This window comes from Delphinapterus leucas, chromosome 5 (assembly GCF_059928025.1).
Source record: "Delphinapterus leucas isolate spDelLeu-1000000601 "Yukka" chromosome 5, BTC_Dleu_Yukka2, whole genome shotgun sequence".
NCBI lineage: Eukaryota > Metazoa > Chordata > Mammalia > Artiodactyla > Monodontidae > Delphinapterus > Delphinapterus leucas.
The window spans coordinates 86,716,314-86,741,294 of record NC_143133.1 but is presented as its reverse complement, the minus strand read 5'-3'; the positions used below and the strand labels follow the sequence as shown (position 1 = coordinate 86,741,294).

At 38.9% G+C, this 24,981-nt stretch overlaps 1 protein-coding gene across 4 annotated transcripts in view; it reads right to left on the bottom strand.

Annotated features, from left to right (window-relative positions):
• DCK (deoxycytidine kinase) overlaps positions 1–24,981 on the bottom strand; it is a 118,218-nt gene that overhangs the window by 30,778 nt on the left and 62,459 nt on the right. For 3 of the 4 annotated variants that reach the window (XR_016393318.1, XR_016393319.1, XM_089912025.1), the window contains one exon: positions 1–24,981. This exon is cut by the window's left edge and continues 30,778 nt beyond it. Coding sequence is in view for 2 of the 4 variants with exons in the window: in XM_089912025.1 (XP_089768151.1) it covers positions 24,961–24,981 (21 nt within the window). In the remaining 2 variants the exon portion in view is untranslated. The other variant, XM_089912026.1, reaches the window with a different exon arrangement.

Genomic DNA, 24,981 nt, shown 5'->3' with positions numbered 1-24,981 from the left:
GAGGCCCTGGGATGAAACAAACACTAAATCCGAAAGCATTAAAACAGGGTCTGTGATGAACACCTGAGCTATACTGGCCTCTAAAGCTAGCCATCCAAAGAGACAGGACAATGTATAGACAAGAAAAGGAGGTTTGAGATCTTGCGGTGCCCCCTAATGCCTGTCTCTGCAGCACTATGAACCTCTAAGAAGAGAAGCTCTGAGGGTTTGAAAACTTAATCAGAACAACATTAAAAGTGTTGAGGGGGGCTTCCCTGGTGGCGCAGTGGTTGAGAGTCCGCCTGCCAATGCAGGGGACACAGGTTCATGCCCCGGTCCGGGAGGATCCCACATGCCGCAGAGCGGCTGGGCCCATGAGCCGTGGCCGCTGAGCCTGCACGTCCGGAGCCTGTGCTCCCCAACGGGAGAGGCCACAACAGTGAGAGGCCTGTGTTCCGCAAAAATAAAAAGAAAAAAATGTGTTGAGGGTCTCAGTTGAGTCCAAAATATTAAGTTCTTTCAGGAGGCAACTGGGCTGGGCTTCAACAACTCAACAGCTCAAAAAAGACAAGTATTCGCCTCTGGGATCTAGTGAAGATATCTGAGCCATGTTAAAGAGCAACCTCAAATGAGCTTAGCAGTTGACTCCCAGCAACCATAATCCCCAGCAAGCACTGACCACAGCCCACTGCCTCATGTCACCCCCTTCAGTAGAGGCTCCATCATCCTGGCTCTCTTAGAGATGAAGACCCCAACCTCTGCTGCACACAGAGGAGACAAAGCTTGCTGGCCTTCCTGGGGCCTAATATTCACCACTAATCTCTCTAGGCACCACCCTTTCCCCATGGGGGAAACAGGACTGGGTTCCATAGTAACTGACTCAGCCTGGGGGGCAGTGCAGCCTTCAGAGACTTCACAGAACACCAGGGAACCAGAAATGAGGAGCTGCTGAAGTTCCCAACTGCCCTACTGGAGCCTCTCAGCCATGCTAACTAAGGACAGCAACAGAGGAGAAAATCCCTGGCCTCTGGGTCTTCCATTCAAAGTAATACAATTCGGTATTGTATTGACTGAGTATTCTTATTCAGTGATATTGACAGGCTGGGAAAGCAAGTGTCGGGGAGGTATGCAGAGTAGATGGCAGGGTCTGCTTTTAATAGAGCAAAGTTTAGAACAGGATTTGGGCTCCAAAAAGAGGATACAGAAACAATATACTGTTCCTCCTCCTTCACGGAACAATTTTTTCCCTTTACAGGGAAGTTGCTGTAGACAAGCATCATAAGTACCACAGTCAGGGCCCAGGCCATAACGTAGTCTAACCTGGACCTAGATGGATGGCAGGATAAGCAAGACAGGAGGAGTCTCTATTAACAAAAACTGGACAGATCTACAGCGACATGAGAGAATATACCCATGACCCCAGCAACCACACTAAGCTTTGAATGTCCTTGAAGCCTTCCTTGTCTTCTACCTTAAATATTCAATAGAACCACATTTTATTCCATATTCACGTGCTCTTATATAAAAAATAATGATTGAAATGAGAATTTTTTAAATCTATATTTTTGAGTAAAATCAACTTTCAGGGAAAATGATTCATGTTCTTCTCATGCAATTCCACATACGTCCTTGGGCAAACTGTTGCGTACACCTGTATTTAGGCCTCTGAGAGTCAGGAACACAGTGAAGGCCCAGGAGATCTGGTACATAGCCTCCAGAAAACTTCATGGGGGAAATCAATGGTTGTGCCCGTGAAGCAGGGCAAGGCATTTGTTAGCTGCCACGAGAACAAAGTTTGAAGAGGAGGGCTTCAGTCGTTGGAAGTTCTGGCGAGAGGAAAGCAGAACCCTAAAAATGTGAGGAATGAGGGTGCGAAGTTAATAACGGGGGTATCACGGCAAGGACAGCCACTAGAATCAGGGAACCAAACTGAAAGACTGTTCTACTGATAGCCTCCAGTGAATCTCACTTCTGGTATTCACAGCCTTGTACAGCCCCTCCCCTTGAATCTGAGCTGCCTGCAATCTGGCAGAAGTGATGCTGGGCTAGATCCAGGACAAAGCCTTCAAAAGGTCTGCAGCTTCTGCTTTTGCACTCTGGGGGGATCTAGCCGAAATGTAAGAAACCTGACCACCCTGGACCACCTACTGTGAGGAAGTTCAGACTGGCCACGTGGAGAGGAACCCAAGAATCCTGCCAAACAAGGTGCCCTTGGCTGGATGCCCCAGCTAAGTACCAATTTGCCAGCCATATGAGTGAGCCGTCTTGGAAGATAACACCACAGGGGGCACAATCACACTGTCCTTGCTGAGACATAGTCAAAATAAAGAATCGTAAGCAGGTATTCCAGTTCCGCGTGTAAGCAGCTTGTAAGTTGCCACTCTGTCCTAACAGTAAGTAAAAAACTAAACAGACTGAAAAATCAACAACTCTTCTTGAATCCTTAGAAGAGGGAAGGGCATGAAGCAAAACACTGCCCCCCAAATGGGAGAGACCAAAAGGAGAACACAGAGAATCACAATTTACCAGAGCAGAGACCCCTAGGCAGGTACCACCGTGGGAACCAGTGCCTGGGTAGGAAAAGCTGAACTGTAATAGAGGAATTGCTGGAGGCTCCGTGCAGAGAACTCTGAGAGCTAAAGATGCCAAGGGGACCCAGTCTTGGAGAGGTCCCCACAATATTGTGAGATTTACCACCAAGAACTCAACCAGATTCCCATAGTCAATACAGGAGAAAAATCTCAAGTTTCTGGCAGGAAGAGAGAAAAAGCAACCATTTGGAAGAGCCAGAGAGCTCTGTTCTTAACAAGGCCTGCTCTCAGGGGAAACTAGTTAACCAGAGTCTAGCCTGCTGTGGTATTATCAGACCCTAACTGATTTGGGGGCAGGAAAATGCACAAATCAGGTAGCTCTGGCCTTCCACCCAACCTAGCCATCTTGTTTCACCTAAGAGGGGAGAAAAAAAAAAAAAAAAAAACCCTGAGGAGTGCTTGTGAAATTCACAGTCCAAAGACACAGACCCACTGAAAGACTGGACCTAATCACAGAGCTATAGAACACTTCCCCTCCCCACACCTCACCACCACATTACTAAGGTCCATTTACAGCCGTTCTTTTTACTCAGTACAACATGCCCGATGACCAAGAAAAAAATTACAGGGCATACCAAAAGACAAAAAACACATTTTGAAGAAACAGAGCAAGCATCAGAACCAGACATAGCAGGGATGTTGGAATTATTAGACTAGGAATTTAAAACAACTATGATTAATAGGCTAAGGGCTCAAATGGATAAAGTAGACAGCATGCAAAAACAGATGGGCAATGTAAGCAAAGAGATGGAAATCCTAAGAAAGAACTAAAAGAAATGCTGGAGATCAAAAACACTGTAACAGAAATAAAGAATGCCTTTGATGGGCTTATGAGTTGACTGGACATGGCTAAGGAAATAATCTCTGAGTTAGAAAATATACCAATAGAATCCTTCAAAACTTAAAAGCAAGAGAACAAAGACTGAAGAATCATAAGCAAACAACTGATTGTTGCTTAAACCACTGAGTTTTGGGGTGAATAGATACCAGGAACACACAGTGAAGCATCAGCCTTACAGAACTAGCTGGGAAATAGAGTCCAAGTGGGACCTTGAGAAGATGGCTTGATGCTTCCATGCTACTAACCTAAGGCTCCTAAATTTCTTCCTGGGGAGTTCAGGGTCAAGGAACTAAAAGCAGCTCAAGTGCTTTCACCCATTTCCAAATTATAATGAAAATATCCTAAATTTCCACAAATCTCACCCTGATAAATGTAGAAATCACCAAATGTACTTACATAAACTGATAAGTGATGCAAATCTACAACCTTGTCTATTCCTCTGGTGCTCAGAGCTTGCTAGTCCCCACCACATTCTCCACATCTCCATCAGCACTGGGGTGGTCTTGAGCTCTCTGTCTTGCCTATATGCCGCCCAACACAGTGATCACATGTGCAGGTACTTAATATCCCACAGAGGACAAAGGTAGCAGAGATCATGATTTCTCGATGGTTTGGGTCAGTCAACACTAGTTGTAAAGTAACGCTGGAAAAGGAAGTACTACTTAAAAATTCCAAGTAGGTACACAGCTGGTAAAGCTACATGGGGCAAGACATGATGACTTTCTCTTACTATGCAATACCTGTAAGCAATCGCAAAAGAGGTAACAGTTATCAAGGTCTTATTATGGAATGCAAAGCTTTGAAGGAAATCTGTAAGATCCGTCTATCCCTCTGTGTCTAGGCAGAGTCCAACCCACTCTTCACCCTTGCTATACAGACCACTTAGAGAAAAGCATGAGATATTATCCAAGAGGTAGCATCCACCCAACTGAACTTGCTGTAACTGCTAAAACCAACAGGATTCTCAGCCACAGGATGTCACTTCTATTTCCATAGAAATAGACAGGCTTTGGGCAAATTCAAAGTACATGCTTAAAAATAATTTTGCAGCTTCCTTTGAGCCGAGACACACCATCAGCTGGTATACATTTTAGAGCCCCCGTCGACATGTGTCTAGAGAAGGAGTGGATTAATAATAGCTTACATTTCTATAGTGCTTTTCTTCCCAAAGGATCCCAAACAAGGGAAACAAGCTGAACCTTTTCTCCTTGTTTAAAGGGAAAAACCCTAGTGAATTTCAAAGCAATCCTAAACATGAGAACTAATTACAAAGAAATTCACTTTTTTAAAGTGTCAGGACATAATTATTATTTTTTTAAACTTAAATAGTATCTACATTCCTTCTGAGAGCTCACAAAGAAATGCCACCATCTCCATCTCAGAAGGCTATCATCTCTTTCCAACAAAGACAACAGTTGCAGTGCCGGGAGATTTAGAGACATTATGGGTGAAGAGATAAAAATAATAATTAACAATTGCACAGGAAGCTCCATCTGGAGCATCTGATAACACAGTAGGAGACGGATACAGATGGCAAAAGGTGGGTGGCACAGGGTAGAGCCTGTCCTGATCTCGTGGGCTTGGGACCTCAGACACACTCAGATTAGTAGCTTAGTTCTTTCCACTCCCTGTGATTCAGATGGAAGTAGCTAGGGCAGAGCCAGCATGTTTTACCAGTGTCCAGGAAATCTGGGCTCTAGATCATGGTATTATTCTGTCTGGCACCATGACAAGGTTAATAATACATTTACCAGTGTTTGATAATCCTAGATTAATATAGCTTTTCATTCTCTAAAGTACAGAGTCTTTCTTATCTTTAACCCACGTAGTTTGCATATACTTCCACATAGTAATTCTAGGCACAATGCTGCCTATTCTGAGCTTTTTACCCTGATTGGCAGATAATTAGAACCATGAGATGTCAGCAGGTGTCGAGATAAAAAGACATCATAAACCCAGTTACAGCACAGACAATGGCTTTTTAATAACCTGTTTAAGTCACGCAGTTCCCAACTATCTCACACTTTTAGGATGAGTAGTTACTTGATCCTGGAGGACTGCTGAGCTAGGAGGACCTCTGCTGTTAAAAAAGAACCAACATCTTTAGAGGGACAGTGAAAGTTCACTTCCAAAGAGGCAAAACCGAAAAAAGCCATCACAAAAATACTCAGAAAGGAAACAGGATTTCTTTTTCATCAGTTTGTTTCCTCTCTACAGAGATGCCAAACCAGCGTGAGGTGGACAGACACACCGCCACCCTCCCATCTGCTACTGTTAGTGAATATGACCGTATGATGAATAAGGCAGAAAATTAAATTGCTGAGAAGATAAAATTATCTCGTTTGGGAAAGAGAATATATTAATCTCATTGGGACTCTAAATAAAGCCATTCTTTCTCTTTAGTGTCATAATTTGAGATTTGAGTGTATACCACTTACTTCATATTCTTTATGATGACTATATTCTCAGCATGGGATAGATGTGTAAAGGGGAGAACTTTCTGCCACTGTGTCACTGGGAAGAAAAACGCTGCCATTATGACACACACCCTCCCTCAGAGAGGGTTTTGTGAACACAAAAGATATCTCCCCTTAACTTGATTTTTTCCAAAAAAGGTATTGATTCCACAAATCTTCAGAAAGGATCTATTATTTGAATAGCCTTGTGTTAGGTGCTGCAGGGATACAAAAGTCTAAGAGAGAGGTTTTGCCTTTGAGAAGCTGCAAAATAAGATATACATGCATTAAAAAAAAATACAATAAAAGAGGTGTCTTAAGGTAGGCTATCATTTGGTGCTAAGAGCATATTAAAAATAGTAAGTACTATTCATATAACAAAATGAGAGAACTCTGAAAACTGAAGAATCCAAGGGAGTCTTTGAAGAACAGGTCCTTGAAGATAGATAAAATTTGAGTTAGCCAGAAGAAAAGGGGATATTCCAAGTTGGAAGCTGGGGTAGGATTTACTCGAATAATGACACTAGGATAAGAATATAAACACTTGATTTAGGGACTGGGAATTCAGGCTAGCTTAAGAGATGCGCTCCTTTAGGGCCAAATTTTGAGCCTCCTTAATGCTTAATTCAATGATACTCAAGTAGTTTGGATTGTGCAACCTATTAGCAAAGATTTTTAGCACACCCCAATTATTTGTATATACATAATACATGTACAATGAATGGATATATCATGCATTTTAAAGAACATATTTTAAAGAATGAAATAAATAATAGTTCTTTTAAATTTTGTATTTATGGTACAAAAATTCTTTTGTCATAAGTGAAAAAAATCAATATTTTTAATGAGAGTAATATGATTTAATATACTTTGTTAATCTTTTTTTTTTTTTTTTTTTTTGCGGTACGCGGGCCTCTCACCGTTGTGGCCTCTCCCGTTGCAGAGCACAGGCTCTGGATGCCAGCGGCCATGGCTCACAGGCCCAGCCGCTCCGCGGCATGGGGGATCTTCCCGGACCGGGGCACGAACCCGTGTCCCCTGCATCGGCAGGTGGACTCTCAACCACCGCGCCACCAGGGAAGCCCAACTTTGTTAATCTTTTAATAATGTTTGGTGACATAGTGATCCAAAAGTCTGGCTCTACATTTATTTTATTCTGATAGTTGGTTTTAGTGGCTGATACAGGTGGCAAAAGATATGTGAGTGGTTTGGGTTTTTTTTCACTTTTAAGTAAGGAAGGACTCTCAATAGAATTTACCATTAAGTTCAGCAACATTCTATGCTTTGTGTCAAATGCCTTTAAACACCATTAAAATATTTTTGTTTTCTGAAGTTAAAGACAAATTTACCATGAAGCTAATGAAGCTTCAGTGCAAGACCCCTCACCTGCCTGAGCATCTCCCCTGTAATGTATCCACATGGTCATATATTTCAGTAAAGACTGCAGAGGTGAGATAAAGGAATGACATTTTGAGCACAATTAAGACCAGTGTTTCTTCCCACTCTGACTGCCTCTATGACACTTCCTTTGTGTTACATGTGGCATAACGGGCTGCAAGTACTTTTTGGTTCTGAAAAAGGGGAAATAGAGCTGGGAGCACATTTAGCTCAGGTTTAGTGGGATATATTTACATGGTTCCTAGGCTCTTCCATACGTACTTAGGTTAACACTAGCCACCCCAATAGAAGATGCCTTCCAGGAACGTTCCTGCCCACTGTGTTTACTTGTGTATGGTTATGACATGAAGATGCAATATGAGTGTGTTCTATGGTGTGCAGGGTCAAAAATATGTGAAAGTGGAAGAGAAACAAGGTTTGAAATTATGGAACCAGAAGCGAGTCTGTGGAAAATTCTTCCAGGCATCAGGTGTGTAAGATTTTAAGCAAAGGATCTGGTTTTCAGTGGAAATTATCTCTGTCATCATATTCAATTTTAAACAGCTCATAGATTTTTTTAGTTTTGCTTTTTACTGTATTCACGTGAAACAGAATTTATCATAATTCCTGTGTTTGCAAGACACAAACCTATAGCAATCCTACAACCAGTGGGTATGTCTGTATGTGAAGTCACATATTTTGTGTATCCAGCTATCAGAGCACATCTTACCATGTCTCACATATCTTGTCCTGGTGCAATCTGGCAGTTCCAGATAAAGTGGCTACAAGATTGCCACCAACATAGCAAAACAAATGAAGAATGAGTTTTCCTATGACAGAACTCCTACACATGTTTATCAGTAAGTCAGAATATATAGCATAAGAATAATTTGATTATACAGTTATATAGCTCACTACAACATAAGGGCAGTTTTTAAATGCACTTGAATTTGCTCTAATAAACTAGTATTGTTCATTCAAAGAGCATTTAGTCTTGCATGATAAAATATGAAACTCCCCCAAATCTTACATCTCAAACATAAACATGATAGAGGGTTCCCCAAATTTGACTATAACTTGAAAAATCTGTGTAACATTATTAATAGCAATTATTATCAAAATAAAAAACAAATTTTGATCAGTCATGCTAAAGAAAGTATGAATTATCTTTCTATTTTGTCTTTAGAAAATATTGCAAAGTGATTGTCATATGAAGGGGTGCTCAAAGAAGATGCAGCTAAAAAAGTACAGAAAAAAGGTGTTATAGAGGCATGTCAACAGTTCATTTATAAAAACATTATGTTATTTTTCTGGATCTTGTGTTGTTTTGGTATTTTCTGCTTTTTAAAATGAGTAACTATTGTGATTTCTTTTCTCATTCTAAATAAATGTTCATTTTCACACTTGATTTTACATTTTCAATTTTATCTTTTTTCTCTTAAAGAGGCTTCCAAAACTAACTCAGGTTCAAAGTCCACAAAACCTGAATATGCTCTTTTTACCTGCTCAGTTTATAAGTATCTTGCGAATTTAATGGCTTCATACTATCACTAACTAAAAATTCAAGCACTACGTACACTTAAAGTGAGATGTATTATTAAATGTAAGAATTCATATTTCAAGTTGTCAGTTCAGTAATTTTGAATCATTTTGACCAAATTTTTGTCAGACCTGATTAGTTGCATTATTTTTACTGCATAATGTGTCTTGCAAAGTGTTTACACTATGAAGAGAAGTAACAGCTTGGCCTTTTTTTGTTGCTCTCCTATACTTGCAGTTACTATTCTCTTTAATCTGTGATTTCTTTCTAAAATCTTTTTAAGCCACTGGCTCATTCATTAAAGCATACAATCAATAAATCATAGCTAGATGCATTTAAATAGAAAAACATCACAGTATGCTGGAACCTACCCCCCAAAATGAGGGTATAACTGCTATCCTCAAAGCACTTTGAAACTTCAGCTATTACTTCAAGATATCTCAGGTACCATGAGTGACATGGTCATCTGTCATAGAGTGTGAAAGATAGTACCTGTATCAATCTGCATGTGACATGTTAGCAAAGTTTAATTTCTTTTTTTTTTTTACTTAAAAATATGTATAATTATTTACCTAGTATAGAAATAGGAATAAAAAGTTCTACCACATTCTCGTATTCCAGTGGATTGTCTTTCACAACCCCTGAGTATACCCACCTCACTCTGGAAATTACTGGTCTAGTGAATGGGTGTAAAGTATTTTGAAAAAAAGAAACCATAGAAGATTTTTGAGCAATGGAGAGACATTAGAGCAGTATTTGGGGGAACTATTTTAATGAGGCTGTCCAAGATGGATTGAACACTTGAATTTGGAGGTAGAAAGATGAGTTAGGAGGCCAGAGCAAAAATCTAAAAATGAGGTGATATGAATGAAAATTAGTAGTGTGGAAATGAGAATAAGAAACAAGACACAAGACAAACTGACCTGATAAATGAAGAATAAACAGAATTTACAATGCACTCATTCACCAGACAGGTTTTGAAGGTGTGGGTGGGTTTAGGACATTTGATTACCTGTTATATTTCCTGTGATTACATCCAGTAGCAAATTACCAGACTATGTCCTCTGGGAAAGCAGAGTGTTAAAGTGCCACAACCACGCAAAATAAACATACTAGAGAAATTAAAACAGTACACATAAACATATGGGATTCAGCTGTCTAATTAAAATCCTAGTGAGCCAACAATGGCCTAAAACTGTAAGAATTCAGTGACTGCCAGAAGAAAGCAGCAAATCAGACACTCAAAGTGGAAACAGATTTGTCTCAATTGACACTTCCTATCAAAAATTAGCAAATTTTAAAACACCAGTTAAAACCAGCTCAGCCATAAATATCCAAAGGCTATATTAAATTATAGATCTTTAGAGTGATTTGATTCAGAAGATCCTCAAACAGTGAACTAGACCTTTTTCCTTATTGGTAGACTGGAGCATTGAATAAGACAGGACAGAATGAGCAAAAATACCAACTCACACTAGTTCAAAACGTCTATATTATCACATCTTTTTTTTTTGCATTTAGTTATTTTATTTTTGTTAAATTTTTTTCAAATTAGTAAATACTCAGGGTTAAATATTAAATGAAAGTATAGCTGATTCACTTTGTTATACAGCAGAAACTAACACACCATTGTAAAGCAATTATACTCCAAAAAAGATGTAAAAAAAAAAAAACTTCTAATAAAAGCTTTGTCCTGCCCTACAACCACTTAGCCTCCCAATCCTTCTTCCTATAATCATATTTAAATAATTCAGTAATTATATAAAAATCTTTAGAAAACTTGCTATTTTTTCATTTAACATTTTTAGTCATGACATTTTTGCTTTATGCTATGAGAAATGAAGATTTATCTGTTTGTTCTACTGCCAAGCTAGTTTTCCGCAATTCACCCAACAGCACTATATCTGGTGGTGTGTTGGAATCTTCTTGCACCAGATTGCAAGAGCCCCATTGTTTTAGAAATATTGCAAGCCAACTGTTAAACCATTATTAAAAATTAAATTACACAGGGCTTCCCGGGTGGCACAGTGGTTAGAAATCTGCCTGCCAATGCGGGGGACACAGGATCGAGCCCTGGTCCGGGAAGATCACACACGCCGCGGAGCAACTGGGCCCTCATGCCACAACTATTGAGCTCACAGGCCACAACTACTGAAGCCCGCACTCCTAGAGCCTGTGCTCCGCAACAAGAGAAGCCACCGCAGTGAGAAGCCCACACACCGCAAGAAGAGTAGCCCCCGCTCGCCGCAACTAGAGAAGGCAGCAACGAGGCCCCAGTGCAGCCAAAAATAAATAAATAAATAAATAAATTTATTAAAAGAAATTAAATTACACAAACTTATAGTTAAGTTAATTATATTAACAACAAAGGCAATGAATACTCAAAACTTACACTTCCTAATTATGTTACTACCTTTTACTATTATCTATGTCACTGAGGTTATTTACATTTATTGTATCTGTATGGTAGAAATACTATATAATGGCATGCTACTACACATATCTTCCCAACTCTGTGTTTAGTGAGGTCACAGTAGTTGCTTGACATTGATCATAGTGGAAGTATTTCACCACATAAATCAGCAAATGCCACAACTCCAGGTTTGATTTATTGACTTGATGACTGTCTATACTTGTTTAGAGACAAGAAAATAATGGAGAAAAATTTTAATAATTTAGATAAAATGGGGACTTCCCTGGAGGTCCAGTGGTTAAGACTTCGCCTTCCGATGCAGGGGGTATGGGTTCGATCCCTGGTTGGGGAGCTAAGATCCCATAGGCCTTGTGGCCAAAAACCCAAAACTTAAAACAGAAGCAATATTGTAACAAATTCAAAAAAGACTTTAAAAAACAAAGGTCCACATCAAAAAATAAATGAATAACATAATAATTTAGATAAAATGTAAACGTGTGTTATGTTTGTATCCATTGCATCATGAATAGATAAAAAAATGAGGGAATATTTTTCCATTATTCAAAAAATATTATACATTTCAGCAAAGCGGTTGCTCATGTCACTGGTAAATGAGTGACGTTCTGACGTCTTTATTGTTTCACTTCTTTCTTTCTTTCTTTTTTTTTTTTGCGGTACACGGGCCTCTCACTGTTGTGGCCTCCCCCGTTGCAGAGCACAGGCTCTGGATGCGCAGGCTAGGTGGCCATGGCTCATGGGCCCAGCCGCTCTGCAGCATGTGGGATCTTCCCGGACCGGGGCACGAACCCGTGTCCCCTGCATCAGCAGGCAGACTCTCAACCACTGCACCACCAGGGGAGCCCTTCTTTCTTATTTTTTAAGGGAAAAGGAAATTCAACTAACATTCATATCAAAAGAATGTTCCTTTTTCAATTGCAACCATAGGTCCACAATGGTTCAAGAATTCAGCAAAAATCAACAAAACATGTGAGAATCAATTGCTTTATGGAATTTACAAAATACAGTTTTGTATATTTTATTATTAAGTGTATATTGTGGGCTATATATCCTTTATATAAGTAAAATTTATAATAAATGTATGTATATAAATATGTCCATTTTTGAGAGCTATTTGTTAAACATTCACTAGCATATTACTGGTTACATAATGATTTTTATTAAGTTAATAAACAATATTTGCATAATGTCATAATATAAATATTCACTGAAGAGCTAAATATGTTTTCTTTCTAGGATAAATGTTTTTCCTAAAGTTTCTGTCTTTCTTTTTTCCTTGCAGAATTTTTATTATAGTAATTCTCCACTTTTATTTCTGAAAGCTCTATCGTATTAGGAATACTATGGAGTCTTTTACAGGTATGGGGAGAAATAACTGCCTGCTAGAGCCCTCTGGCATTTCACTGCAATTTGATTATTTTCTAGGCCTATGGGACAGGAGTTATCCTGGGACATTATTGACTCTTTTCCCCTAGCATATTGCAATGTAACATTTAACAATGTAACAATGTTCCTTGACATGGATCTTTTGCATGTATTTTATAAGACATTCAATGTACCCTTTAGATCCAGAAACCTGCTTACTTCAGCTCTCATATTACATATTTGATAAATTCCTCTCTCATATTACATATTTGATAAATTTCCTCTGTTATCTCTTCCTAGACCACCGATTACATTATTGCTCCTTTAAGTCTCTTCTCCCTTATTTTCCATATCTTTGACTTTTTGTTATACCATCTGAGAGATTCTCTTTTGTTGATATTTTTTCAGCCATTATATTTTTGCTTTTCAAAATGCTTTTATTGTTCTCTTTTATCTTTTTATTTTACCCTTTTCTTGTTTTATGAAAGTAGTATCTTTCTTATCTCTATAAGGTATTCATTTTTTTTCTCTTTTGAGGTTCTCTGCACTACTGCTGTTTTCTCTGGCTTTATGTTATTTATTTGTTTACCTCTGTCTCTTCTGTCACACAGTAAAGTTTCTACAATTCTTTGCTGTTCCATGGTTGCCGTTCATACTGACATGAGGCACAAACACATCAAAAAATGGTTGGGAGTTCTGTGTATGTTAACAGTGTTTTAATCAATGGATTTCACTTTGTGGTAGGTATGTCCAAGGAGATGTCTAAGGGAATCATCTGGGGGAAATTTCAAGGCCAGCATGTGGAAGTCTATGACAGTTGAATTTCTTCAGAAATTAAACTTCCTATGGGGCAAAGTGCAACTGCTGTCAGTGTTACGCTATCAATCTCTTTTAGGCCCTACATCTCACTTCCACCGTCCTCTTTATCTGTCATCTCTAAATCTAAAGGCTCTGTGAAGTTCTGTGGAGGCAAATCAAATTTCTATGATTCTATGTCCTCTTTTGAAAACACTCAGTGGTAAAATTCCACCTCTTAGCTATACTGGTTATTTCTATTCCATCTACATTTATTTATTTGTTTGTTTGTTTATGGCTGCGTTGGGTCTTCATTGCTGCACACGGTCTTTCTCTAGTTGCAGCGAGCAGGGGCTGCTCTTCGTTGAGATGCACAGGCTTCTCATTGCAGTGGCTTCTCTTGTGCGCAGCACTGGCTCTAGGATTGCAGGCTTCAGTAGCTGCAGCACGTGGGCTCAGTAGTTGTGGCTTTCAGGCTCTAGAGCACAGGCTCAGTAGTTGTGGCACACGGGCTTAGTTGCTCCGCGGCATGTGGGATCTTCCCGGACCAGGGCTCCAACCCGTGTCCCCTGCATTGGCAGGCAGATTCTTAACCACTGCTTCACCAGGGAAGTCTCTCCATCTACTTTCTGATTCCAGAATTACATTGAAATCTTCCTGGTTTCCAATAATGGCAGAAAATGTTTTCAGGCCACCCTCCCACTGAAAATGACTAAAATTGCCAGTTCAAATACTTGTTCAATCTTCTTTAGAGAAGCAAAGAAATCACAAGTTATTATGCAATTTTCAGGCCAAAATTGAAAGGAATGCAGAGACTAGAGAGATAAGCCAGCACAGAAGCAGAATTGTCCTGATGGCATTGACAACCAAAGGGGATAAAATCAAGGTCCAGGGCCCACACACTGTGGAGATTCTAGTAAAAGAAGCTCTTCTCTGTAAACTAGGGCTCCAAAGGACTACAACTTCAGAAAATAGTAAAGCGTTATCAGCTGGGTGGGTCAAGGAACCCTGAGCCAGTATTTGCTGCTGCCTGACAGAAACAATGCAAAACTTCTCTGGAGGTGGCAAACAGGATAAGTAAAAAGAAATTCAAATCAACACACGTCATAGTGAAAGAGCAGAACCTCAAAGATAATAATAAACTTAAAAATCATAAAAGAATCCAGGGATAAGAAGGAGATTAAAATGAGCAATAGGCTGACAGTTAACTTCTCAACAGCAACATTGGAAGCCAGAAGATAGTGGAGTAATATCTTTAATGTGCTAAAGGCAAATATTTGCCAACTGGAATTCTACAACTAGTAATTGTTCAAGAATAAAGGCATAATAAGGATATTTTCAGAACAGCAAAAACAGAGACACTTCGCCACAGATAGATATTCAACAAAGGAAATTCTAAAGGGTGCATTTGGGCACAAGGAAAATACTCTTAGAATGCTAAAGACAAAAGAAATGAAGAGCAAAGTAAAGTGGTAAGTATGTAGATAAATCTAAATAAACATTATCTATATAGTATAATAATAGTAATATCCTTGTGTTAATCAATTCATGACAACAGTACCATGTAAGACAGAAGCAAGGTATGTGAAGTGAAGGTGTGTCCTAAGGACCTTGTATTGTCCAAGAAAAGGATAAAGGTTTTAGTTAACTTTAGACTATGATGAATTAAATATTCATGTTGTAATTTCTAGGAAAACCACAAAAGGAATAGAAATAGAGCATAGGATTTCCAGATGCAATTAAGGTAGAAATCAATAACAAAAGATAACTAGAAAATATGTTTAAAAGTTAAGAAATAAACCTCCGAATTTTGCACTGGTCAAAGAAGAAGTCATACTGAAAACGAAATTATTTTAAACTACAATATAGTGCTACATCAGACCCCTTTCATCTTGGAAGGGCTAGCCGTTCACCCACAAAAGGGTAGATCGCTAAGTCAGACTAATTTTGTGGGCATTCTCCCGCTAGAGGATGGCCTCTATCCCATTTTCTTTGACACTGCACGTATAAAGAGTTTTTATTGTTTACTTTCATTTTAGAGAAGTCTCTAGAGGAAAAGGAGATGAACACATGTTTCAATCGGCCACTTGTAGCCTAAATTCCATTATGTCATTTAAGCAGCTATAAGAAATAACACAATATGATGTACTATTTCTTCCATTTTTCCTCTCTTTAAGCTTTCAAAATTTTGCCATTTAAACAAACAAACAGTCCCTATCTACATTTTTATTTTCAAGTACAGGACAGATTCATTCACCAGCTATCTATATTTCTGAGAATTTTCACTATTTTGAAAGACTTTCTAAGGATAAAATTCCACTTATTTTCATTAAAGGAATATATTTATACTTAAAACATTTTTACAAGCACCCTTAATGCACTTTCAAAAAATTCTTCTTCACATTAACTCAGGTAATAAAACCAGCTTCCTTGCAATGAAAACCACCTGGTGTCTGCCTCCTGATTTTTTTTTTTCTCTTTTATCCAGTTGAAGTGAAGGAATATTTATGGTGGGTTAGAGAAAAGATGCACAGAAAATGGTCACAAAATCCTATGTACATACAGAATGGGTGTATGTCTTGACCCATTCTGTGTTAAAGGTAGGAAATTTTGAGCCAAGTATATTATCTGAAACAGAAAATCAGCTTAACGATAATAACAAAAGCAGACAAAAACAATCTCCAACTGGATGTAGTCTCAAACATGTTGACAAACCATAGAAACTAAAGACTACATTTTGCTTTCCTGGATATGTATGAGTTAATCTGCATACCAAATAAAGGCCTATTTTGGTCTATTAACAGAGTGTGGGTTAAATACTTTTCAAATGGAAAATTATTATCCACATGAGAAAATAATATTTCATTCATATCTTTAAAAGTATTTCAGAGAAAAATTTAATTTCCAGAAGCAGACAACCTGCTAAATAATAATTTATAGAAGTTTGCTCACCTTACATAACAGCACTCTATTTTCAGCAAGTACACAGTTCACTGAATTTTCATTCGTTTGAAAAAAAATCTGTATTAATAAAACAATTTGTGGTAATAAAATACAACTGTTAAGAGAAAGCAGGCCATACTCCAAACCTCCCCACTTCGAAAAAACGTAGTAGAAGATTAGAATCAGACTAATTGTATATAGTGAAGAAACATGAGGTCAAATTCTGCATCAACATATTTCAAGCTAGCAGTATGTCTTGCTGTTCTTATCGCTACCTCTATCCTAGACACTAATTTCAGTCTTTTTATATTTTGGTTCTTTTTTTTAAATTAAACACATGGATTCAGTCTACTAATAAAGTATGCCTATTAACTACTTTGTTTTTAGAAAGATATTCTCCATAAAAAGAAAAGGAAAAAACTTTTAAAAGACCTCTAAAAGTTAATAGGACATATATTTTAATTATACACTAAAATGTTTAACAGGTTTAATTTTTCAGGAGTGGTACCATGTCTCTTTAGATGCCAATCCAACAATTTGTCTTTGTACAAAGGGTGCCTGCCTATCCACCACTAGCCCAGTGAATCTCACTCCATCAATTAGGAGACATTGTTACTTTATTGCCGTCATCTGTAGAATCTAGTGGTTCTCCATTAATGTACTAGGTCCCTGAAATTAAAGATGGAAAGGGAACAGAGTCCAGTTGAAAGTGTAAAGGGAGGACTTCCCTGGTGGCACAGGGGTTAAGAATCTGTCTGCCAATGCAGGGGACACGGGGTCGAGCCCTGGACTGGGAAGCTCCCACATGCTGCAGAGCAAGTAAGCGCGTGCACCACAACTACTAAGCCTGCACTCTAGAGCCTGCGTGCCACAACTACTGAAGCCCGAGAGCCTAGAGCCCGTGCTCCGCAACAAGAGAAGCCACCACAATGAAAAGCGTGCACACTGCAACGAAGAGCAGCCCCCACTCACTGCAACTAGAGAAAGGTGGCTCGCAGCAACGAAGACCCAATGCAGCCAAAAATAAATAAATTTATTAAAAAAGAAAGAAAGAAAGTGTAAAGGGAAGCTGGGCACAATCTAATTTAATTATCAAGGTTGGAATTATTCCAGGACTCCATCTGCCGTAAGGAAAGTACCCTGGGATCTTTAATGACCACACGTGGTCAGGATTCCAGTTTTACAGCTCATCCAATTAATTGCAAGCACATCTTCTGCTATACCATTAGGTGACAGGACTGGGGAATCCACTCTGCTAATTAAGAACTTCGGGCCTTGTGTTAGTTTCCCAGAGGACTTTTCAGGGTCTCTGGGTATGCGTACATGGCCACATAAATGTACCCTTAATAAGAGATACTTCTATCATAGATCGTGAACAGGAGAGACTTCAGACAGTTCTTCTCCACCCTATTAGGATTGGATGATCTCTACAGCACAAGTCAGACTAGAAAATGCTGGACTCTTGGGCAGTTCCCAAGAGCCAACCCCTACTCCATCTCTTTTTTATGGTCAAGGGTAGAATGTACAAATTGCCTTGCATAGTCCTACATGCCCTCTGGAGGAATTCACCCTCACTCTTTGCAGCAGGTCTCATTTCAAGACCTTAATATATTCTTAAGGAGGGTAAAAATCCTCATTTTCTCATATTCTTACATTAAAATGTAACTCTATCTTCCTCAATTTTCCTGTCTTTGAAGGAAGCATAATGTTACCTGCCATCTCAAAAAAGTGAAGTCTGAAGAATATTTTTCCCAAAGTGAAAAATAGGAAAACCTCTTCAAATAGCCTAGCTCAGTGGTTCCAGACATCATTCCATTGACCAATGGCACCTGAATCACTTTTGAAATTTGCTAAAAATAGAGATTCCCAGGTCCCAATACAGAGCTACTGAATCAGAATGACCAAGGATGGAAGCCAAGTATTTGAGTTTTCAACAAGCTGGTGAGATCAATCTGCTTGTTTGAAAACCACTGGGCTCTGACTTCCTTTGGAGGGAAAATAACAAAAGTCCATTCTGTGATTTTGAAAAGAAAACCTTCTTCATCCATCACACACAGTACACACAATATCTTTCTCCCTTTTCTGTGCTTATTTTCTTTCTTTCGTGCCCCTTGCATTGCTTCTATTTTAGATCCCATCATCTCAGTTATCAAGCTTAATTTCTTTCTTCCCAGGAAGCACTGTATAAAATTACTTTGGGATCTTATTAAAGTTGATGCTAATTAACCCAACCATATTTATTTTCACACTCAGATAATATGAGTAATCCATGAGAGACACTGAACTTTAGACACGAGGGAAGTTAAAATGCCTATGACGCAAATAGAGGCATTAGAAAAAGATTATTGGACAATTTAAAACTAACTGAATGCTACTTTTTCCTGTTACTGTAGCTGATGTTCCAACATAATCCTTTGTTTTTAATTCGTGGGAAAAGAGATGTTTGAAGACATTGCAGAAAACTGGTACCATGGCAGCCAGAGTGGAACAAAGACGGCAAAAACTTTCTAACGCAATCGAGATTTTATTCATCTGTAAAATGAGATGGTTTGTAGTGCAGGATCTCTTAACTCCCTTCTAACTCTAAACTGCCAGCAGTCCATGAATGTTCATAATCGTTGAACAAAATCCTCAGCAACTTAGCAAGAACATGAACATGTAAAATTATCAACGTCACCTGTTACTCTTAGACCTGGAAGAAAGAGGTGGCTTTAATAAAGGAATCCAAGAAATATTTCTAGGACAAATAGGGTGGCCTATTGCCCAGGTTTGCTCAGTACTGAGGGATTAACCAGGACATAGGATTTTAGTGCTAAAACCTGGACATTTGTAGCCAACCATTATGGTTGGTCAGCCTAAAGCCAAAGGTTGAGTTCATGAGCTATAAATGAAAAATTTTACCTTGTATATGTAATTAAGCTTTTGACACACTGAAAGGTGAAGATGGAGCTCCCCAGATTTTAGACAGGTGGCTGGGATATGATAAGTTACTTCTAATCTTCTGAGGTATCCCAACCATAATTAAAATAAAAATAGCATTTGAGCATAAAAGGACCTAAGGTATGATCTGAATAAAAAGCAACAGAGCACTTGAGAAGGAATGTAAGCAATACCTTTATCAGAGAGGGATCTGGGGATTGTATTGTACATAGCAATGATTTATACATGGCACTTCAAACTGAAGAGGCCATCAGGAAGTGATTTATTTAAAAAGAATCTAGTGCCTCCCAAACAGTTACAAAAACCTACAAATAAAATGGCAAATGACTTCTCACAGGGGTAAACGCGTATATGCTTAGCAACTGAACCTATTTACCTGGCTCCGCAGTGTGTATTTCTGACCCTCAGATAAGCCTGCTCCATGGATTTAGGCAAGAACAAGGATCCATCCAGAGAACTTATAAAGAGATGGATTCATAACATTAAGGAATTATTTCATTTTGTGTTAGAGTTGATACAATAGACACTATGCGGTTAAAAATGTATGTCTGGGGAGAAAGGATCCTGGGAAGACTAGAATAGGAAGTGCCAGGAATCTGTCTTCCCACAGACAACAATCACACTAGCAGGATCTGTCTGATGTAACTATTTTGGGAACTCTGGAGTCTATTGAAGGCTTGCAACTTTCAGGGGAAGACTTGGACAGTAAATTGCAATTGATTTCAGTCAGTTTCAGCTCTTACCACAGGAAATGAAAGACAAAAGAACTATAAGGTATAGAGAAAACAAATAACAGACTGACAGAAGTTCTTCCTTATTAGTAATTACTTTAAATGTAAATGGATTAAATTCTCCCATCAAAAGACAGAGATTGGCAGTAAGGAAAAAAATACCATGATCCAACTATATGCTGTCTACAAAAGACTCACTTTATATTCAAAGACACTAACAGATGGAAAGTGAAAGGATGGAAAAAGATATTCCATGTAAATAGTAACCAAAAGAGAGCAGGATATTGCTATATTAATATCAGACAAAATAGAGTTTAAATCAAAATAGGTTTCTAATGGGTACAGAGTTTCAGTTTTGTAAGATGAAGAGAGTTCTGGAAATGGATGGTGGTGATGGTTGCACAACAATATGAAGGTACTTAATATCACTGACCTGTACACTTAAAAATGCTTAAGATGGTAAATTTTATGCTATGTGTATTTTACCAGAATAAAAAAACAATTAAAAAAAATTGTTTGTATTTATATAATCTCCTAATTCAGAAAAGGACTCAGCTTTTTAGGAGGTGGTAATCATGTTTGCAGAGACAATAAGATAACCTCCATTATGATTTATTAAAACATGGTAAAGAAAAGATCAAATAGTAATAGCTTGTCCATATAACCAATGAACTAGCTTTTTTCAACCCATTTTTTGACTGACTTCTTGGCTACATTTAACACAGCTTATCACTTCCTCTTTTTATATGAACAAAATATCAAACTTCTAAATATAAAAGTTTCTAAATCTAACTGTGTAATAGTGTCCTGACAAGCCCTATTGGAGCCTGAGGCAAAAGGAGAATTCAGTAATTCTGACCTTGCCTTTATTTAAAAGTTTGATGTTTTAATCATCATGGACTTTTTGCATTAACTAGGTTTTTTTTCAAACACCGCATTAAAATGTTATTTATCTATGCTAACACATATATATGGAATTTAAGAAAAAAAAATGTCATGAAGAACCTAGGGGTAAGACAGGAATAAAGACGCAGACCTACTGGAGAACAGACTTGAGGATATGGGGAGGGGGAAGGGTGAGCTTTGACAGGGCGAGAGAGAGTCATGGACATATACACACTAACAAACGTAGTAAGGTAGATAGCTAGTGGGAAGCAGCCGCATGGCACAGGAATATTAGCTCGATGCTTTGTGACAGCCTGGAGGGGTGGGATAGGGAGAGTGGGAGGGAGGGAGACACAAGAGGGAAGACATATGGGAACATATGTATATGTATAACTGATTCACTTTGTTATAAAGCAGAAACTAACACACCATTGTAAAGCAATTATACCCCAATAAAGATGTTAAAAAAATTAAAAAAAAATAAAGTTAAAAAAAATGTTATTTATCATAATTACTGGGGTTTTGGGCACCCCCCTTAAATTTTGTGTCCTGAGGTGAGTCCCAGCCCTGAAAGGACTCTTCCTGTCACTTCTGTGATATCACAGTTTGCTAGTTTTCCCCTCTCTTTCTGGCCTCTCCTTCTCAATCTTTTTTGCAGTTCTTCCTCTGTCCGTCATCTAAATGCCAATGTTCTTCAGGATTCTCATTAAGTCTTCTCTCCTTTCTCTATACATATAGTCTGGATTATCTCAGTTACTTCCATGTTCTACTGATTCTCAAACTGTTTCCCCTTTGCTTTACCCTCAGCCATACTAGCAGCCACACTATATGGATAATTTAACCCTAATCTAAGCCCAATCCTCTGCGTTTTGGGTCAATTTCTGTTCCTGTGATGCATTTATGGAGACGTACTTCCCACTCCCAATGATGTACTTCCTCTTGCCATTAAATCTTTGTGCTCACCAAAAACCCTCTCCCCACCTCCCTCATGCCCGCTTCATACCCTAGGGTACAGGAAGGGAGAGAAAGAAACAGAAACCCTCCAGCCCTCCATTTTATCCTTTCTTCCACTTCAACCTCCAGTTGCTCAGCTCTGCCAAAATATCTCTCAACTTCACAACTTCATACACACTGTCTTCTCTATTCTGGCATATTTCCTTACTTGCTAGCAAACTCTTACTTATCCTTCAGGTTTCAGCCCACATATCCCTTCCAGAGAGACCTTCTCTGCCCTCTAGATTAGATTAGGTTCCCCTGCTATGTGTGCCTATAGGGCTCTGTACCTTCTCTTTCATATTTCTTATGTTTTATTGTAACTACTTGTCCCATTTCCTGTCTCCCCCACTAGACCATAAACTCCATGAAGGCGGAAGCCATGTCCATCTTGTTCATTATTATACATCCAGCTTTAACACACTGCTCGGGATTTATCAGCCACTCGGTAAGTAATTATATAAGGAAAAGAGGGTAGTCAGAGAGAATCAAACACCATCTAAGCAGAACCAGTGCAATCAATGAGCAGTAGAGCAAATGAGCAAAAGGCAGCAGATGCAAAGATCACAAAATCCAGCCACTATTAGGAAGCAGCTAAGAAGGAGCTCCCAGTTTTTTCTAATCCTGTACACATCTTTTCTGCTAAATAGCCTGGACTCCTTGCCCTAGTACTATCTGTATAATAGGCACAGCACAATCCATTTGTTGGCTTGGCTGACCTGGGGCCTCTGAAATCTTGGCAGACATCTGCAGGGCCATCTGGCCTTTAGCATCCCTCCTGAAACTCATTTCTGCTCTTCTGTGATCAAATGCTCTGCCCATTGATCTTTTCCAGGATGTAGGGTTTTACTTGCTGTTTGCTGGCTATTGCATCTCACCAAAGAGTAGTACAGAATGGCTTCACACAGCAGTAAGGAAGAGATTCAAGCTGGCCAGGTCGCAAAAGCTCACTGTGAAGCTTAGAATCCCTTCTTAACAAAGTTAGGTTTATAATGTTCTTCCAAAAAGATTATGCTGCTCAAACAGGAAGCTCATATTATACAGTGTGTGACTAACACATATGGTTTTACTGGTCAACAATTTGAAACAAGTTCAATTCCATAGACTAAAGAAAAACAAACCCTCAATTGCTTAACTTTTAGCCTGTTCATTGAAAACTGATGGGGTATATATAAAACAAAAGGCAATAGAGTCAAGCTAAGAAATGTAGAACTTGGCTCTGGGGGACTTCACTGAAGACTGCAGAAGAAAGAGACTTTTCTCATCCCAGGAGAATGAAGACTGTCACATGAGCTGGACATAAGCACAAAACATCCAGCTTCCTGTAATCCTCAAAAAAGTGCAAAGTAAATAAATAAATAACAAAAAACACAGAAGAGAGAACTTCATTAACTTCACTGTGTGTGGTTAATACTCCCTATTAGCATGTGAGGATTTGTCAGAAGACACTCAGAGCTTCCCCGATGACACATAAGGGCTAAGACTCACACAGCTAATAAACCTCTCTAACTAGTTAGCATCATCTATAAAAATACTGCAGCCTTAAATATTATAAAATGGTAGAGCTGAATGTGAATCTCATTGAAAGCATTTTTTCTACATCATAATAAGCACGAGCCCTATTTATAATGTGATGCCAAAAACAGACAGAAACTGCTTAATGTTTGGGAAAAGATCTTATATGTGCCACTCCACTGCAGAGGCTCTGCATAGTAAATATGAGTACATTTCCGATCCATTTTTCCTGGGGTCTTTCCCTCTGAACATCAATATGTAAGTCACAGGAGCTTCGAAGCAGGCAGGAGGAGACATCCTGATAACAGAAGACTTGATATTCTGACTGCTTCCCAAACTGCAAAGGATAAAACTCCCTTGCAGCAGAGTCCTGCATTTTATTACTATGTGCCCCACTCCTGGCTTTCCTTGCAATGCCATATCCTCATATTTTCCTTCCAATTAGAAATTCATAAGGGAAATCTGTGTACCAAAAGGTATAATCTGGGATACATGTTAGATCTTTTCCCCCGCAGAGGACAGAGTTACCAGCCCCTTGAGATTTTTTTTTTTTTCAAGTCTAGCTGACATTTTGGTGCCAACAACAACTGCTGGTTAAAGAGCTAATCAGTCAAGATGAGGTCTTTTGTTCTCCTGCTTTTGTGACTTCTTTGTTTTTATTTTTATTTTTGAACATTTAAAGTTGCCAACAGGACTTCCTTAGTGGCACAGTGGTTAAGAATCCGCCTACCAATGCAGGGCACACAGGTTCGATCCCTGGTCCGGGAAGATCCCAGGTGCCGCGGAGCAACTAAGCCCATGCGCCGCAACTGCCGAGCCCACATGCCCCAACTACTGAAGCCTGCGCGCCCTAGGGACTGCATGCTGCAACTACTGAGCCTGCGTGCTGCAACTACTGAAGCCCGCATGCCTAGAGCCCGTGCTCCGCAACAAGAGAAGCCACCGCAATGAGAAGCCCGTGCACAGCAACAAAGAGTAGCCCCCGCTCGCCGCAACTAGAGAAAGCCCACGCACAGCAGAAGACCCAACACAGCCAAAAAATAAAAATAAAAAATAAAGTTGCCAACAATTCCAAATGGTGTCTCATTATTTCTTTCCAATTTGTTTCCATGTGAAGATAAAAACTATTGTATCCAGACCAAATTACAATAGGATGCATAAATGACCCACCATAAGTCCTACAGATAGATATCCTACTACAATGGTTTGAAAAGGAATTTTTTTACATCAAGTCACAAAAGGTAAAAATGCAACTCCATACTCCTTTATTACCTATATTCATCATCAACAACAAGAGCAAAGATTTATTGAGTACCCCCCAGTATCACAAGAGGAACTCTCGGAGTTTAAATTAGTAAAGCTAGACCTATGCAGTTTATCAATTCAGAACAAGGTCAGACATTTGCTTACAGAAACAAAAAGGTTTTCCTCTTCCTAGCCATTTATGATTTAAATCTTTTTTTTTTTAAAAGTAAAGACAGGAAAGAGGTTAAAATGCAAAGCTGGTTTTTTCCCATACATAACTTTCTGACTTACAATAGGTCAAGCATCGGTGCTCAGGTTTACAGCCAGGAGAGGTTATGAAACAGGTATGGGTAT